Source organism: Centruroides vittatus, unplaced genomic scaffold (assembly GCF_030686945.1).
Source record: "Centruroides vittatus isolate TY-2023 unplaced genomic scaffold, ASM3068694v2 contig_484, whole genome shotgun sequence".
NCBI classification, from domain to species: Eukaryota; Metazoa; Arthropoda; class Arachnida; order Scorpiones; family Buthidae; genus Centruroides; species Centruroides vittatus.
The window spans coordinates 2,744,391-2,760,039 of NW_027122274.1; the positions used below are offsets into that span (position 1 = coordinate 2,744,391).

At 28.5% G+C, this 15,649-nt stretch overlaps 1 protein-coding gene across 1 annotated transcript in view; it reads left to right on the top strand.

The window, feature by feature from the left end:
• arr (low-density lipoprotein receptor-related protein 6) overlaps nucleotides 1-15,649 on the top strand; it is an 80,639-nt gene that overhangs the window by 51,281 nt on the left and 13,709 nt on the right. The window contains 6 exon segments of the mRNA XM_067273665.1: nucleotides 727-1,016; nucleotides 3,251-3,477; nucleotides 8,609-8,793; nucleotides 9,153-9,236; nucleotides 9,239-9,355; nucleotides 10,101-10,244. Coding sequence (XP_067129766.1) covers nucleotides 727-1,016; nucleotides 3,251-3,477; nucleotides 8,609-8,793; nucleotides 9,153-9,236; nucleotides 9,239-9,355; nucleotides 10,101-10,244 — 1,047 coding nt within the window.

A 15,649-nucleotide genomic window follows, 5' to 3' on the forward strand; every position in this document is an offset into this window, starting at 1 on the left:
GTGGTGCAATACAACTTAGGAAAAGGGGGTGCAGAATATTTTCAAGGCACAAAATTTTTTCCAATTGTACACAAAATTTTCCCAAAAATTTACAAAGCACAAAAAATGATAAATTAACCATTTAAATTAAAATTACTTATCATTTTTCATTTTAAAATTTTGATTGCATAACAAAAAAAACTTCTGATTTTTTTCCAGTTTATTGATATTTTATAAAATTCAGAAAATTTATTAAGGGATAAATTTAATAAGTATATACTTTTGTACATGATTATACAGGATTTGTTAATGAATTATAAATAAATAATTGCTTTTTTTCTTCTTTCTTCTTTTTAAAGCCATGTAGAATTATGGTTATGGATTAATAACAGAATAAACTACTTTAATTTAATAAAACATTTTATTTTTAGTTTTAATAATTTGGCAATTTAAAGAATATATAATTGTTAATTAAAAAACCTAACTAATTAAAAAGTTGTAGAAGCAATAGCATATGTGCATAGTAAATCAAATGCTATTTTGTCAATATGCCATATTGTCAAAATAGCATTTGACAATATGGCATATCATAAGTCAATCAAACTTTGATTGAAAACATGTATTCAAATAAATGCATGCTAACTTGAATTTAGTAATGTTTTTTACACTAGTGTATTTTAAGTAATATTATATTAATATAAATTCATACATTACATGAAGAAATAAAATTGTTTGCTGTTTTTCTAGGTACCAATCCTTGTGCCATAAATAATGGAAATTGTAGCAACTTGTGTTTAAATAAACCTGAAAATAAATATATATGTTCTTGTCCTATGGGCTTGGAATTAGCTTCTGACCTTAGAACTTGTATTGTACCTGAAGCATTTTTGTTGTTTTCAAGGCGGGTTGATATCAGACGAATATCTTTGGAATCAAAACATAATGATGTTATTCCTATTTCGGGAATAACAGAAGCAAGTGCCTTAGATTATGATATTAATGATGATCGTATTTATTGGACAGATGTATGTCAAAAAGTGAGTATATGTAATTTAAAGTCAAACCTTAATTTTCAAATAAAGTAATATAAATTAAAATATAATATATAGTATTAGTTGAACTGCTGTGTTGATATCAAACTTTTTCCAGTGATTATAAAGTTTATTCAGTACAGTTGTAATAATTTTGTGATGACTTAATTACATTTATGACAAATAATAATTATTAAATAACTAAAAAATTAAATAAAATAAATCCATTCAAATGGTTGAAATTTTACCAAAAAATATACAGATATCTAATCTTTTTTATAGAAAGAAAATTTTCAGTTTATTAGAATTGGAAAATACCATAACAATAAATTAATGTAACCTGAAAAACTTAGTTTCTATCAAAAGAACAATGAACATAATAGGAATTTTCAAATGTTAAATAATTACTATGATAACTTCTGAATTTTTCCCTATTTATCTAAAAGGAATTTGAAAGGGGGAGAGAGATAGAGAGAGAGAGAGAGACTTGTTATGCTGGTTAAAAATCAACCCAAAGATAATAAATATATTGAGGACTATTTATTTATATAAATTTCTCTAGCTTGCACTATTTATGAGTGTTATTTATGTAAATCAAATTTCAATGATGGTTGCTTCTTCTGATTGATCTTTTGAGGATTATTAAGAATATGAAGAATACATATAACCTCTAAAATGATTAGTTTAGGAACTTACATATTAAATAAGTAAATTATGGATCTGTAATAAAGATTAAAAGGTTAAATCTTACTATAAAACTTTATTATATTTCCTTTTTTTTATTTGTGGTTTCAGGCCCTTTACTGCTCAGAGAGCACAAAAGGCCAATTATATTTCTATTGATGAGCATTAAGTTATAATTTTAATATTTTATTAGGAATTTAATTTTTTTAAACATTTGTTTTAAATGATGATTATAAAATATTTAGTATGGTAAATATGTAATTAAAATATACAAATAAAGAAGAAACACTCTGAAATATAAAAGATGGTAGATGTCTTTATAATTTATCCTTTTCACATGCCTCACTGCACATGTCAGAGTTGATTTACATTTTGAGATTCTTCTCATCAGTATGTAAAATTACTATAAAAAGTCCCTCTGATTATTGCAGTGATATATAACTTGTATCAATACCCAATATCTACTTATGTAAGTTTAATAATTCAAGTTTACTGTGTATAATCCATTATCAATGACAAATTAGACATATGAAAAGTTTCAGAATGCTAGGTTTTCCTCATATTTACAGTCAATATGAAAACATACTTGAAGTGTTGGCACTCTTATTTGCAGCAACTAAAAGCCAACAAAGGATACTTCCTGAATTGTCTTGTCACCCAGAATGAATCCTGGGTGCATCATTTGACCCATAGACAAGGTTCAATTCAAATAATAGAAGAACAAGGTATCCCCACTCACAAAGAAATTTTGAACTCAGCTATTGGCCAGCAAGGTCATTGTGTTGATATTTTTGAGATGCAAAAATACTGGTTATTGATTTTTTTTGCATTAGGAACGACAATCAACAGTGATTACTATATTATGTGATGATAATGTGACAATAGTGGATGCAATCAAAGAGAAACATCCAGAAAAATGAGAGAGAAGAATCATCTTCCATTAAGATAATGTGCCAGCTGGGCCTTTCAGACAATTGATGAATGCACTTTTGGAACATTAAAACATCTGTCACATTCACTAGATGTAACATGTCAATTTCACAGTAATGAAAAGGGATATGAAAGAACAACGTTTTTAAAATGATGACACCATGATGATAGCCATGCTGGAGTGGTGTGACAGCAGGACAGATTTTTTTTATATAATGGTTTTATGAAGTTGGAGCACTGACAAATAGGATAAGTACTGTACATCACACTTTATGGGACTACGTAGAAAATGCAGTTAATTTATAGAAATACAACTTAACCAGAAATCCAAGTACTGTACTATGGGTCATATTTAGATTTGCTAAATATTGATATTTAATAAGTTAAAAAATAGAGATTATAGTTTATTTTTTATAAATTGTTTCCTATTTGCTTTAAATATGAGAAATAAACATTTATTATTTGGAAAAATTCAATAAAACAGTTAAATTTGAATTATTTAAAATTTATATTACATTTACTAGAAAAGAGCATAGAAATGATTACTGTTTCAATTAACAACATTTAAACTTTTAAATGTGTTTTATTTTAATTTGATTATTTAATGTGCTATTTTTATTTTCTAGACAATAAATAGAGCTTTTATGAATGGTAGTAATGTTGAACATATTATTGAATTTGGGTTACAATATCCTGAAGGCATGGCAGTTGATTGGATAGCACACAATTTATATTGGACTGATATGGGGTCAAATCGTATTGAAGTTTCTCGCCTTGATGGTTCATCTAGGAAAGTGTTGCTATGGCAGGATTTAGATGATCCAAGATCAATAGCCCTTGATCCAAGTGATGGGTAAGTTGATTGAATAAAATATTTTAAAAGTTTATATGATTAATAAAATGAAATATTTATTTTTCATAAGTTCATAAATGATTTCAAAATATTTGTGAAGTTATGAAGTAAACTGCAAATTGATTCAATAGATTATTATATTATTCAAGAAAATGTAATGGATAAATAATTAATAAACGTTACTATTTTTATATCATTAGAAGCAATAACAAAAAGGGTTGTGTTTTTTGAATTACAAGCTATTTTGAAATTAACTACCATACTTTCATGTGGATTACTAGTGGGCTATCTGACTATACAAATTACTATATTCCAATTACAAACTCATCAAACAATTTTTATTTTGTCTAAAGCCACTAAGAGCACTTTTTTCAAAAAAAATCAGTACAGCAAAACATTTGCTATTACAGTTTTTCCCCAACTTATGAAACATACTCATATGTATGTTTACAGTGTACCTCCCTTTAGTTTATTCTTATTTATTTTCTTTTGCATTCAATTCATACTGTAATTGATATCACTAGACACTCGTGTTTGAATGTATATCTTGAAAGCTGATAAATTTCTGTTAATAAACTTTCTATATAAAGTCATAAGATATATAATGTGATAATTGTCATTCTTGTAAATTTATTGCTCCTTCATTACTATAAAAAGTGAATTTTAATAACTAAACATAAAAATTAATTTTTTCTCCTTTTTGAAGTTGTATAGTTTATCATTGTGGATTAATAACAGGATAAAATATTTTTATATAATAAAATGTCTTTTAAATTTAAGCAGTTCTACAAATCTACATCTTTCTCTAATTAATAATTTTAACTATTTGAAAATTTCAGTTTGTAAAATTTATCTTTTAAAAATCAAAAACAATAGTTCATTACAGTGGAACCTCGCTTAACGAGGATAATTTATTCCAGAATCTTACTTATAATGTGTAATGTGAAACACTCATTAAGTGAAACAATTATTCCAATATAAATTAATGTAAAATACAATAATGCATTCTATGATGAAAAAAATACTCAAAAATATTTGTGTAATGTTTATTCAAAGAAAATTATACAATATACATTGTTAAAGAGCATGAATCATCATTATTTTTTCTTATACTGCAGAATGAACCAACCTGGAATGTGAATTTGGTTTGCAGGAAACAAAAAAATCAAAAATGTCTCAGAAACAGCTAAACAATAACCCAAAAATTTGGGGTTATGTAAAGGCTATAATTAAATATTAGAAATTAATTAATTTGACCAGAGGTAGGCAGTTATTCATCCATCTCGTATTAAATTTTATAATTATAAATAATTAATTTTTACTAAATATGAAGTTAAGACTATTTACAAAAATTTTTACATTTTCGAGTCTATCTTTTTATCCTTTATTCTACTCCAGAAGTAACAGTCACTATGGTTAAAGAACGAACTTCTTTTACAAAGGTAAAAATAGGTAAAAATTCACAAAGTAAAAACGATCCAGTGTCAGCCTTTTATTAGAGGTTCTGACACCTTTCACTAAAATACAAGAATTCTTCTCACCATATTATCCTTTTCCAATTTAACTGCTTCAAGCCCTCTGGTGGTAGATACGAGTTTTTCACAATAATTTGCATATAGTACAATTTCCAATGTTAACTCAGGATATATTTCTTCTAAATATGAAGTTAAGACTACAGTAGAGAGTCGTAAATCGGCACCCTGGTAATCGGAATTGCCGGTAATCGGCACGATTTTCAGTCGGACTGTGTCGTGCTGAATCGAACGTTTTTGATACTAAATTTACTTCTAAAGTATAATTTTCATGTTTTTATATTCTTCAATATATTTATTTTGTTTGTACAAAATGCAGAAATAATTTTTAACGATACGATAGCCTCGATTATTATTATAAAAATTTTCGTTAGGCTTAAAATCGACGAAAATTCAACACGAAGCGACACACAATGGAGAAAAATTCAACACAAAGCGACACGACATGCAACGGAGAAAAATTTGAACATCGGACAGGTTAATATATTTTTTCGTACATAGACTGTAATCGGAACAAATCCCTAATCTGAACAACCCCAGTCCCCAATTGATTCCGATTTTCAGTTCTCAACTGTATTTACAAAAATTTTTACATTTTCGAGTCTATCTTTTTATCCTTTATTCTACTCCAGAAGTAACAGTCACTATGGTTAAAGAACGAACTTCTTTTACAAAGGTAAAAATAGGTAAAAATTCACAAAGTAAAAACGATCCAGTGTCAGCCTTTTATTAGAGGTTCTGACACCTTTCACTAAAATACAAGAATTCTTCTCACCATATTATCCTTTTCCAATTTAACTGCTTCAAGCCCTCTGGTGGTAGATACGAGTTTTTCACAATAATTTGCATATAGTACAATTTCCAATGTTAACTCAGGATATATTTCTTCTAAATATGAAGTTAAGACTACAGTAGAGAGTCGTAAATCGGCACCCTGGTAATCGGAATTGCCGGTAATCGGCACGATTTTCAGTCGGACTGTGTCGTGCTGAATCGAACGTTTTTGATACTAAATTTACTTCTAAAGTATAATTTTCATGTTTTTTATATTCTTCAATATATTTATTTTGTTTGTACAAAATGCAGAAATAATTTTTAACGATACGATAGCCTCGATTATTATTATAAAAATTTTCGTTAGGCTTAAAATCGACGAAAATTCAACACGAAGCGACACACAATGGAGAAAAATTCAACACAAAGCGACACGACATGCAACGGAGAAAAATTTGAACATCGGACAGGTTAATATATTTTTTCGTACATAGACTGTAATCGGAACAAATCCCTAATCTGAACAACCCCAGTCCCCAATTGATTCCGATTTTCAGTTCTCAACTGTATTTACAAAAATTTTTACATTTTCGAGTCTATCTTTTTATCCTTTATTCTACTCCAGAAGTAACAGTCACTATGGTTAAAGAACAAACTTCTTTTACAAAGGTAAAAATAGGTAAAAATTCACAAAGTAAAAACAATCCAGTGTCAGCCTTTTATTAGAGGTTCTGACACCTTTCACTAAATGAATTCTTCTCACTTATGGTGAGAAGAATTCTTGTATTTTAGTGAAAGGTGTCAGAACCTCTAATAAAAGGCTGACACTGGATTGTTTTTACTTTGTGAATTTTTACCTATTTTTACCTTTGTAAAAGAAGTTTGTTCTTTAACCATAGTGACTGTTACTTCTGGAGTAGAATAAAGGATAAAAAGATAGACTCGAAAATGTAAAAATTTTTGTAAATTTTTGTCAAGGTCACAAATCATTTAACTTCATATTTAGAAGAAATAATATCCTAAGCTAACATTGGAAAATTAATTTTTAATTTAGACATTTCTAAAATTTACTTTGGAATTGGTCATTAAATTTAATATGAGATGGCAGCATAATTGCCTATCTTTAGTCAAATTAATGAATTTTAATATTTAACTATAGCCTTTACATAGCCCAATAATTTGGCATATTGTTTGGCATGTTTATTATATAAAGGGCTATGGTTATTGATGTTTATATGTAATATGTCTGAACACAAGCTTGAGAAATGTGTGATCACAGCGAGTACTGAGATGTTAACAGAATGAGTGCTAAACAGTCTGATATAGCATGTGCACAGTCCAGGACTTTCCATCTCCTTGTCACTCGTTATGGCCGTGTTTCTTTATGCAGCGCTGAAGAAGTGCTTTACAGTGAACACATTGAAACTGGTTTCTAATTGGCCAACACTGTTTGTGATGTCATTTCGCTACACTCTTGCTGCATAAAGAAACATGGTGTATGCGAAACATTATTTGTTAAGTGAGTCATTTTTTTTACAATTTGTTTTGTTCATTATGTGAATTGCTCATTATGAGAGGTGCTTGTTAAGCAAGGTTCCACTGTATAAAGAATATTCAATTGAAAACAGCTTAAAAGAAGATTAAACTACAGAACATATTTTGTTAATTTTTTAAAATCAATTTGTTTATGATTTTTTTCTTGTATACACACAATCTTTTAAAACAGGTACTGGTTCAGCACTAATCTGAATTAAGCTTACGAGAGCTGAGTGATCAACATTCTGTTCCACTTTGTGTCATTGGATATTATTGATGTTAAAATTATTATTCTGTTTCTATATTCTAAACTAATTTTTTTTTCTAAGTTTATTTTAATATTTATTATTATCATTATATTAGTATTAGTAGTAGTATTAGTAGTAGTAGTAGTAGTAGTAACTGAACACTTAAACTTAACAACTAAAATAGAAATGAAGTGATATGATGATAAAATTTTTGTCATCTGATAGAAATTTGTCTTCCACACATGAAGTTTGGGATGTTTCCCTCTCAGTATTCTGCTGCTTTTTTTCATTTTACTTGTTTTGTAATTACATACATCTACAATGAAGTGTAACAGAAAATAACATTGTAATGTTTAAGATGGTATTTTCTAAACTGCATACCAATGTCATGATTTCAAAACTACTACATCCACATCTTTACTCCTGGGTAGTGCTAAAAGTAGTGAATACTTTTAAAGGTCAAAATAATAAGGTCATGAAAAAATGTAACTTTTACCTCCCTGCCTGTTCCAGTAATAAAAAGTATGGTTTTCCATTAGAAACAGCTTATAATTTAAACCTTAAAATAATCTTGACCTTTGACCTAGACCATAAGGTCAAAGGTATATCCAGTTGTAAAATTTCCCACTCTTTCCATTTCCGGGGTCAAAAATGTGTGTTCTCATTGGAAATAACAGACTTGACCCTCAAATGACCTTGAAGGTCAAGGTCACCAATTGATTGGCCCTTCAAAACCTACAACTTTTGTCTATACCTTTTTCACAAAATAATGAGGTGCAATTAAGTTATTTCATTGTCTCAAGATAAAAAATGTCCCTGTATATATTTTCCACAAAAAAAATAGTATAAATAAATATATATATATATATATATATATATATGGAGATATATATTAATACATACCTACATACAAATATACACATGTTCCTATAATTACAATGAGAAGTACCAATTTACTTTTGTGTGTCTTTTATCAACTTAAGTTATAATAGTTTTATTTTATAAAACATTAAGAAAAATTGATGAATTTTATTATTTCAGATATATGTATTGGAGTGATTGGGGATCTAATCCACGTATTGAAAAATCTGCAATGGATGGATCAGACCGAACTAAGATTATTTCTAAAGTAAAAAGAGCAAATGGACTTACTATTGATTATACAGATAGAAGAATATTTTGGATTGACATTGATTCAAAGATTATTGAATCAGCAGATTTAACAGGTTACTACTTTATGACAAAATTTTGTAATAGTTCTAATTTTAGTTACTTTTTTTTAATTGTCATCCTGTAAAATAGTACAATTCTATATTATATTTCATTAAGTATTTTTTATTAATTATAAAATATTTCATTCATTTTAACAAAATTAAAACAATATCTGTTTGTAATTAAGAATAAAAAAAAATATTTTTTAAAACTGTAATTGGTTTTCTCATCAATTTTTACATTATTAAATCCTAAACTTTATTACTTTTATTAGTTCACATTTTTGACAAATTTATATTTTGTTTTCTTTATTATTTTAAATAAACTATTTAAAGTTTTAAATATTAATAAAATTATTTCAAAATATATTTAGGAGGAAATCGTCAACAAGTTATTCCAAAATCACTACCGAATCCCCATGCTCTGACTCAGTATCAAGGTAATATTTATTGGTCAGATTGGAATATCGCACAATAGAAAGAGCATCAAAAATTACTGGAGAGAATCAGATACATATTCAGAAACAACTTGATTTTGTTGTGGATATTGTTGTGTATCATACCTCTAGACAGTCTGGTATGTTTAAATTTAAAACATTAAATTTTAAAAATATTTAATAATGATCAATCATTTTTTCCAATAAAAAATGTACTTATTATATAACTTTATATTTTTTAATTAATAATAATGTTAAACTTATGATTTATATTGCATATTTTATATTAAAAAAATAACATCATATAGATTAGGCACTATTTCATATAAGAATATCATTGTGAAGGATATCGTATTCTTGACACTTATAACATATGCTAATAATGTTATCTCATGTGTCATATAAAAAATTAAAATTTTAAAATCATCATACAAAATTATTAAAATAATAAATAATATAATGATAAAAAGCATAAATTTTTCATTATATATTTTTTAACTGTTACAAATCTTTATGAACATTCAACATTTTATTTGAAAATTGATTTCTATTTAAAATTTCTGTTGAATAATTAAAATTCAAAATTAAATTTATTTGATTGTAAGCATCTTCAGCAATTGAAACAGCTGATGCTGAACTAGGAGGTTTGAGAACAATCCCATTAAAATAAAAATTGCTTTGTTCTGCCTACATTTATATCTGCTTTAGTTTTAAAGTAATCTGTTTTTATAATTTTTGGTATTTGCAAACACTCAAATTTTTCTTATTATGTAAACTTTGAAAATGAACATTGTATATTATATTTAATATTAATAACAAAATAAAATAATGAAAATTATCTTAACTTTTATAACAGATAAAGAAAACTCATATAACTTTTTTCAGGTTGGAATCCATGTGCAGTTAATAATGGTGGATGTTCTCATCTATGTCTTGCTCTGCCAAGTAAAAGTCAACATAAATCATACAACTATTGTTGTGCCTGTCCTAGTCATTATGAATTAGCATCAGATAACAAAACTTGTTTGAGTAAGTAGATCATCAATTTTAAGTTTACAATTAAGAATATTGAAACATGGGTAATAAATATTTATATTATACTATTGAAATATACATTCGTTTGGGACTGAACACTTACTTTGTTCAATATCTCATAATTGCAATGTCACATTTGAATAACATTTAATATAAAACATATCTTGGTTGACTGTTTTGTCATGAAATAGAGAGTTGTTTCATTTGTGTTTCATGTTTATCTTTTCACTTTAAATAGAGATATTCCACATAATAAATGTTCATTCTTGAGTGAATTACTCTGCATTTTCATATTTATTTTGATTTGAAATAAATGCTATAAATAAAGCAATAATTAAAAGAAATGTAATTAACATTCATTTTTAATTTCTCTTATATTATGTATATGCATATATGTACAGGGTGATTATAATTAAACTGACACTAATTAGAGAATTCTAGAGTAAATTCTTTTAACATATATCAATGAAATTATAAATTTAAGCTATTGGAAACATGGGGAAGCCATTTATGACAAAACTTTTTAGTTTTAAGTTCTCCATCAGGGTAGAGATGGCACTGTTTAAGTTTTGTGTAAGTTATACAAATTACAAAACCAGACCTATATAAAAAAATAGGAAATGATATTGCATGCTATTAAATCACAATCATGACTGGATAAAAAGGAACAGTTTTCTTGCTAAATTGTTCTGTCAAAACAGTAGCAATGCATTGGTCATATAAAGAGAATATTGATGTTTAAAATGGATTGAGAAAATGACCAATATTCCAATATCTAGAAATGATTTAAAGAATATAATTTCAAAATTTGAAATGAGTTGAGTTAGTCCTTATGTCAGAAAGAGAACTGCATCTTGTTGCTACAGAAGTGGTTGAAAATGTTACACATGCTATGATGGCTAATGCAGCAAATGAACAACATTTTACAAATGTCAATACATCAGTTGTCACTGCTATGATTGAATGTTTGCAAAATATGTATTGTATATCATTCTCTATTGGTACTTCTACAAGATTCATTTTGTGAAACAATTAATGCCTCAAGTTTCCAGCAAAGAATTGATTTTGTGAACTTTTGTATTGCAAAAAATGGATGTTGATGAAACTGGCCTTGTAATGTTTTGTGAACTGATGGGAAAGGTCATTCCATTCTAGTAGGAGCAGTCAATACAAAAAATTGCAAAGTATGGACCTCCATGCATTCACATCTTGTAGCTGAAAATCCATTGCATTTTAATTACATGGCTCTCTGGTTGGAATGACTTCTAATTTTATTCTAAAATTTTTTATGTTTGAAATCAACTATTTCCCAAGACCTAGCTTTTGTAACATGTGCCTTGCAGGAGAGTGTATGTTTATGCATTAATCTTCATGGATGACAAAGCTTCTCCATACATAGTTTCTCCAAAGTCCAGTTAAAGAACAGCTCTGGTGAGGATTGTGATATCACTAGATGTTTCCCACATGTAACTTTCCATGTCCTCTGAATTTAAATGCATGTAAATTCTGGCTTAGGGTTACTTTAAAGATATATTATTGTAAGGTCTCTGACTAAACTTAAGGCAATCATAAGGAGGCATGTTTCCTCATTCAGTCCAAAATGCTAAGTACAATCACAGATCACACTATTATTGAAAATTTACATATTGAACAAATTTAATGAAGACTTTTGAGTAATTAATATATTCTTATTCTTACCAAACAGTGCCATTTCTTTCTCTAGAGTAGAACTTCAAACTAAAATTTTTTGGTTGTAAATGGCTTCCCTATTTTCTCAACAGTTTAATGTATGTTATCTATTTAAATATGAAATTTCATTATTTTTTTTTTAAATCTTCTAAGTGGTGTCAGTTTAATTATAATCATCCTATATATTTATTTATGTATGTACTGTACATATGTAAGTTAATCAAAAGTTATATTTTGACTTAACCAATTTTTTAAATCAGGATTTTGAATTATAAAGATTCATGTGTTGTAAGTGTGTAAAATTCAAAATATAATTTGACAGTTTTTTTTACAGTTTATATATGCAAATAATAGATTAATCTTTAGGGCCCTCTAGTCAGATCTAATGCTATCAATGCTTTTCTATTTTTTTAAAAGTATTTTGTGAAATATGTTATCCCAGCATATGCATTTGACTTTTCAGATTTATGAATAAAGATATATATTTTCACATTTTAAATAGACTATAAATAAATGAATTTTAAGTAAAAAGAGTATAATATTGTGTACTGTTTGGTTCCAATGAATTCATCACATTGTCCATGTATAAACTTGTCTCACAAGAATCTGCAAAGTCTAAATATATGTCTATATTTGTTTATATTTAAATAAACAACAAGTGCAGAGAATATTTTGCATTAGTGAATTAGAATGGCTTCAAGTGCAGTTTTAACTTGAAAAATTGATAGAAAATATAAGTGGTATAGAAGGTTATTTATATGCTTGTGATATCAATTATGTATTATCAGATAGCAAAGGTAAAGTAAATAATGTAAACTTCAATTTCTGATTCAGAATTATTCATTATTTAAGATGTTGCTATTGCTGTGTCATAAAATGTACTGTTGAAAGTATGATATATATTTTAAGCAGTAAAATGGAAAAATAGCAATTACACTGAAATAATGTTTTTGTTGACATATAAAACAATATACAGTAATTCTTCAGTTTTTGTTGACTTTGGTTATTGTCAGTTTCAGTTTTCTTCAATTTTTTTCGCGAAAAATTTGTCTCAGTTTTCGTCGGCATGCTCAAGTGACCTCGCTGCTAATTTTGTGAAAACAAAAGGCGACCCATGCATTTTCCAGCACAGTGTGGCATTATTTCTTGTTGTGTGAACATTACCCCACAACGACCCACCATTGACCAAAGTTTCCATTCCCTGAACACTGGGAGTTTGGTTGTGGGTTCGCAATTTGCCAGGACAGGCTGACCACAGGTTTTCTCCGCATCTGTAACGCCTGGATAAGGACCAGTTACCCTTAAATGGATTTCTTGGAAGGCATTATTCCCCTCGATACAACCATCATAAACATATTCAACTTACTATTACATGACAATTACATCACACTTTACCACAGGGCGTTATAGGCTAGAAGCTCATGTCCAACTAACTTCTGCAAGACATTACCCTGCATGTCTAGCTGAACAATACCATTGCTTTTATCTTAATGCTAATTATCTTATCTTTAATCTTAATGGTTTTATCTTTATGCAAATTAGTCTTTTATGTTAATTTCTTATTGCTTTTAGTATTTAATGCTATATTAATTCTCTATAAACTGTGTTTTTGGTATGTATTTTGGAGTGTCTAGAATGAATTAATTGGATTTACATTGATTCATGTGGAAATAATTGTCTCGGTTTTCGTCAGTTTTGGATTTTGCTGATTGTTTTCAGACGGATTATCAACGAAAACCGAGGTATCACTGTATATAACACTATTGGACATACTAGATATGCTAAAATAGAAGTATACGCTAAAGTAGGCAGTTCTACAAACAGAAGAACATGGAAGACAGGTGTGAGAATTAGGGTTTCTCAAACGGAATCTGGCTGTTTTTTTAACTTGGGAAATTCTTCTCATCCCACGAAATCCCACAAATTTCTTAAAAGTTCACTTTTTTCTCTTTTTTTGTATTAAAATTGAGGAAATTGAGAAAATTTTGCAAATAGAAAGTATAATTAACTCATTAACTGTCAGAATACATTTGTATTTATTAATTTTAAGCCTGCTTATTAGTTTTTTAAATTTTTGCTTGTTATGACATCTTACAGATTGTATATAATTAATATGTATTTCTGGCAGGACTCTGAAAATTCTTTACTTGTCAGAACTGTAATATCTGGAATAATTGTACTTACGCTGTCTTAATTTTAGCTATGCCCAGTAGCTGCAATAACTGCATTATGCCAGGTTGTGCAAATTGGGCAAGGATAGAAACAAGTCATAAAATAAACAACCATCCAAACTTCAGCAAAAATTCTTTAATCTTAAGAACGTTTTCAAACGCATTAAGCGTCCATCTTCAGTTACTTCTTTAAATCAAATATGAAATTCGAACAAGTATTACAAAAAATTAACGGTACGATTACAATAAAAAATAAAATAAAATAAACAGGATTATCATAATTTACAAAATTATGCCAATATTTTATAAACAAAAAATAAAAATATAAAATATAAATAAAAATAAAACGAAAAATAAAACAAAAAACAACATGAGGTTTAAATCTATCGCGGATTATCGCAGTATTTTACGATTACTCTCATCCGTCATTAAAGACGGATGAGAGTAATCGTATGTAATGGGCTAGAAAGCCCAACAACATAAAACAAGACCAACATCAGCTCTAGGATTATCGTACTTCTATAATTAGTCCAAATCATCGCATAAAGATTTCCAAGCCGTGGAAAGCCCATCAGCATCCCTGTACTTCTCTGTGCTCTGTGGATTTCCAATTTTTCAAAAAACTTTATTGCGTGTTTCGATCTTGTAGACCTGATGATGGAGGCTTGGTCCCAAAAGACCGTGATGCCCTGCTGCTTAGCATAATTGGCGAGGACCGTACTATCAACCGATTTTTCCACCGACCGCTTGTGTTCATTAATCCTCTTTTTTAAATTCCTCAATGTTGCCCCTGTATACTAATTTAGAATCGAACCTGTGATCCTTTAATGGTATCGAATAAATTCCTGTTAGGGAGTTACGCTCATATTTCATCTTATCATTCCTTAAAAGCTTGTATACGGTGGGATTGCGTCGATAAATAATTTGCAAATTCCTATTCCTGGAAATCCTCTTAACTAACGGCTTAAGAAAAGGAATGTAATTGAGGATCACTTTTTCTCTTGGATGGTTTCTATTCATCCCACGTGCTCGGTTATGATCCTTCTTGATGAGAGCATCTATTTTTTCTGTTCCGTAGCCATGTTGCAAAGCCGTTGTTCGGATGTATTGTAGTTTTTTAATTGTATCCAAAACATTTGTGCAGTGTGTGTGTGCTCTCTGTATCCACGAGCGAAATAGTGCCATCTTGATATGCCCAGGGTCTGCGGAGTTCCTAGGGATAACGATTGGGAATGATGTCGGTTTGCGATAGACATTCGTGTGGATTTCCCCTCTTACACATGTTATAGTGAGATCCAAGAAATTAACACTGTTAAGTAACATAGAAAGTCAGTAAAAGAGTATATAAAATCTCAAACGATATGTGGCTTCACGGAAACCTGGATTGTTAATCTAAATAAAGAAGACGAGGAGGTGTTAAAACGTGAAAACACGGTGTTGTTCAGCGGAGCTCAGAGGAAGTGTGGAAAGGGTCGTCCAGCGGGTGGATTATTGCTGTTAATTAAGAAGAATTTTGGGCAAAGATAAAGAACATCCAGG